A 4,556-nucleotide genomic window follows, 5' to 3' on the forward strand; every position below is an offset into this window, starting at 1 on the left:
GGCCAGACCTAGGGACCCTAGCTGTGCACGAATTTCGTGCAATGGGCCTCAGTGTGTGTGTGTGTGTGTGTGTGTGTGTGTGTGTGTGTGTAAATAAAAATTTAAAAATTCCATGTACAATAGCAAAAATAATACTTAGAAATATATTTAATGAAAGCATAAAACTTATTCTTTGATAACTAAGTAAATGGAAAGAGATTCCATGTTCATGGACTGAGAGATTTAATATCATTACTCTCCCAACTGATCTACAGATTCAAAACAATCTCTCTGAAAATTCCTGTTGGCTTCCTTGCAGAAATTTGACAAACTGATCCAAAACTTACACGGAAACTCAAGGGATCTAGAATACCTAAAATAATCTTGAAGAACAACAAAGGTGACTCACACTTCTTGATTTCAAAGCATACTACAAAGCTAGTTATCAAGACAGCGCAGTACTGGTGTAAAGATAGACATATAAATCAATGAAATTGCTTGAGAGTCTAGAAATAAACACATTTATGATCAACTTTTTTAACAGCATTATCAAGATCTTCGACATATAAAAATTATATATACTAATGGTTACAACTTGATGTTTTGGTTATTTATACTATGGAAAGATCACCACAATCAACCTAATTAACATATCCTCCACCTCTACATAGTTACCATTGTGTGTGTGTGTGTGTGTTGATATGGAATACAATATTGCTAACTATGGTCATCATGCTATGCATTAGAATTTATTCATCTCTAGAACTTATTCATCTTGCATAACAAAACTTTGTACCCTTTGACCAACATCACTCTATTTCCCCCTATCCCTGCCAACTGATTTTCAACAAGAATGCCAAGACATATTTCATTGGGTAAAGAACTGTCTTTTCAACAAATGATGCTGGGACAACTGAATATCCATATGCCAAACAATAAAGTTAAACCTCTTTCTCATTCCATTTATAAAAATTAAATCTAAGTGGATCAAAGATCTAAATATAAAAGCTAAAACTACAAAACTTAGAAGAAAACAGTTTTAAATTTTTGTGATCTTGAATTAGGCAATAGGTTTCCTGGCTATGACACCAAAAGCATAATGTAAGGGAAAAAACAACAACAGATAAACTGGACATCAACAAAATTAAAACTTTTGTGCTTCAAAACACATAATCAAGAAAGTGAAGACAACCCATGGAATGGAAGAAAATTTCTGCAAACCAAAATTTCTGATAAGGAACTTGTATATAAATAGACAATGAACTATTAAAACTCATTGACAAAAGATATATCCCCCATTTTAAAAATTTGCAAAGGATCTGTATAGACATTTCTCCAAAGTATGTGTGTGTATGTGTGTGTATACACACACATACACACTCACACACAAATGGCCAATAAGCACAAGAAAAGATGTCAACACATTAGCCATCAAAGAAATGCAAATTAAAACCACCTGAGAACCCACTAGTCTTTTCTGGTTATAATTAAAAAAGACAGATAATAACAAGAGCTGACTATCTAAGGAATTATAGCAATGCAACATTTATAGCTTTCCTTATGGATTGACAATGTCTTCTAATCAATTGTAGGAATAATCTGTTTTCTGATAACTAGAATAAGAGTATGTGTGTATTATTAGCAGAACAGGCAGTTTAACTTTATTCCTTCTTTACTAAAGCACTCTTCTGTATCATATTTTGTCAGTTACATATGTTTCTGAATGGCTTTCATAAACAAGTAAACTATGATTAGGAAAAAGAATTACACAGAATTTATAAAAGATTCATGTTAATTTTAATAAGTTTGGAGCCTCATGTATGCTGTTGGGGATATATTTCTTGGAACATTTTGCCTTTATTTCTTCACACACATACACATAAAATTCTAAATGATAATCCACTAAAATATTATTAAATACGTACCAAAATCTACCCTTGTTAATATGCACTGCATTGGGTGGTCAGTTGTATGCCTTGTTGTTGTTGCACCACTTTCATAACAAGACGCACAAAGATCGTAATCGTAGCAAATTAAACACTTATATCTGCGACCTCGAAAATTTCCTTTTAAACATGCATCACAGCTGACACCTACAAAAAAAGAAAAAAGATCATTAATTAGCAATTGTAAAAGACTACTCTCCATTCCACATTTATAAATTGTTAAGGTGCTCATTTAACCCGTATTTCCTTTCCAAAATGACTAGAAACAACATAGGAAAATAATATAGGAATATCCAAAAATATGTTGAATATGTTACTCTGATGTACACTTAATGAAAACAACTTAAAATGTTTAATAAAATGTTACAAAACCAAACTCACAGATACAGCAACAGATGGGTGGTTACCAAAAAGGAAGGAGGTGATAGGTGTGTGTGGGTGAAATGGGTAAGGGGGTCAAATGTATGGTGATAGATGGAAACCAGACTTTTGGTGTTGAGAATGCAATAGTGTAGACAGATACCAAATTATACTGCTGCACACTAAAAATTTACATATTATTATAAACCAATGTTAACTTTAATTTAAAAATTATGCCTTGATGTGCTAGCAAGAGGTTAAAAACCAAGTGAAAGAGGAAAAGGTAACTGGAATCACTAAAAATATGCGAGCAGATTTTCATAGCATTGCAAGACAAAAAATAGGAGGCAAAGCCCAAGGTCTGTTAAGGCGGAGTGTCTAACAGGTAATTTCTCATAAAGCTGAGATCCTAATATACCAAGTTCTCAAATAATTCCATTTCATTATAATGCTGATGAGAAAAAGAAAATCAATACCGTGTCAGGGTCACCACTGTTTAATACCAGAAATATTTTGGGCCTAATTATTTAGAAGTTTGGTGATTTTCTTTTATCAGATATATACCTTAGTAGTTTAACACTTTTTTTTTGGCTGCGATATGTTTTTATTTTATTTATTCTTTTTTAATGAATGTATTGGGGTAACATTGGTTAATAAAATTACATAGGTTTCAGGTGTATAATTCTATATCATCTTATATTGTTTGTTCACCATATCCCCCATACCTTCTTTCTTCTCCCACCCCATTTTCCCTTGTAATCACCGTACTATTGCCTGTGTCTGAGTTTTTTTATGTTTTTGCTGAATCCCTTCACCTTATTCACCCAGCTGCACAACACTCCTCCTTCTGATCTCTCAGTCTCTTCTCTGAGTCTGTTTCTATCTTGTTATTTTGTTCACTAGATTCCATATAAAAATGCAACATATGGTACTTGTCTTTCTCTGACTTATTTAAACTTAGCATAATGCTCTCTAGGTCTATCCATGCTGTTGCTAAAGGTAAGTTTTCCTTTTTTTACAACTGAGTAGTATTCCATTGTGTCCACAGCTTTTTATCTACTCATCCACTGATGGACACTTGGCTGATTCCAAATCTTGGCTATTGTAAATAATGAAGCAGTGAACATAAGGGTGGGCATTAATTTTTCTGAATTAGTGTTTCAGCTTTCTTTGGATATATTCCCAGGGTGAACCTGCTAGCTCATTATGCAGTTTCATTTTTATTTTTTATAAAACATGTTTTTTATCAATTTTTGAGAGAGAGGAAAGGAGAGAGAAAGAAACATGGATGTGAGGGTGAGACATCAATCAACTGCCTCCTGTGTAACGCCTACTGGGAATCCAGTCAGTAACCTGGACATGTGTTCTGACTAGGAATCAAACCAGCGACCTCTTGGTGCATGGGTTGATGCTCAACCACTGAACCACACTGGCGAGGGTATTTGTTATTTTTTGAGGTAATTCCATAATGCTTTCCACAGTGGCTGTACCAATCTGCATTCCCACCAAAAGTGCACGAGGGTTCCCTTTTCTCTATATCCTCACCAACACTTGTTTGTTGATTTATTTTTTATTTACTTTTTCATTTTTTAATCCTCACCCAAGGATATTTTTCCATTGATTTTTTTTTTCTTTTTCTTTAGGGTGAGAAGAGAGAGGGAAAGATAGAAACACTGATGTGAGAGAAACACATCAATTGGTTGCCTCCTACACATGCCCTAACCAGGGCCCAGTCCTAGGAAGAGCCTGCAACTAAAGTATGTGCCCTTGACTGGAATCAAACCTGGGAACCTTTGGTCCACAGACTGACGCTCTATCCACAGAGTCAAACTGGCTAGGGCTGTTTGTTAATTTATCGATGATAGCCATTCTGACAGGCATGAGGTGGTTGGTTTTAATTTGCATTTCTCTGATGGTCAGTAACATTGAGCAACTTTTTATGTCAATTGCCCATCTGTATGTCCTCTTTGGGAAAGTGTCTACTCAGGTATTTTGCCCATTTTTTAATTGGACTACTTGTTATTTTGGTGTTGAGTTTTATTAAGATCTTTATAAATTTTGGAAATTAACCTCTTATCATATGTATCATTGGTGAATATAGTCTCCCATTTGGTGGGTTGTTTTTCATTTTATTGATGGTTTCCTTTGCTCTGCAAACTTTTTTTAGTTTCATGTAGTTCTATTTGTTTATTTTTCTTTTGTTTCCCTTGCCTGGGTGATATATCAGGAAAAACACTATTGCTACAAGAAATGTTCAAGGATGGCAGCATG

At 34.2% G+C, this 4,556-nt stretch overlaps 1 protein-coding gene across 1 annotated transcript in view; it reads right to left on the minus strand.

Annotated features, from left to right (window-relative positions):
- The window catches only part of KCMF1 (potassium channel modulatory factor 1), a 33,484-nt gene extending 31,342 nt beyond the window's left edge, over window positions 1-2,142 (minus strand). Inside the window, exon 1 of the mRNA XM_015564097.1 lies at window positions 1,905-2,142. Within this exon, the coding sequence (XP_015419583.1) occupies window positions 1,905-2,127 (223 nt within the window). The 5' untranslated portion in view covers window positions 2,128-2,142. The remainder of the gene's footprint in view (window positions 1-1,904) is intronic.
- Window positions 2,143-4,556: the final 2,414 nt, after the last annotated feature.

This window comes from Myotis davidii, unplaced genomic scaffold (assembly GCF_000327345.1).
Source record: "Myotis davidii unplaced genomic scaffold, ASM32734v1 scaffold339, whole genome shotgun sequence".
In the NCBI taxonomy this organism is placed as follows: Eukaryota; Metazoa; Chordata; class Mammalia; order Chiroptera; family Vespertilionidae; genus Myotis; species Myotis davidii.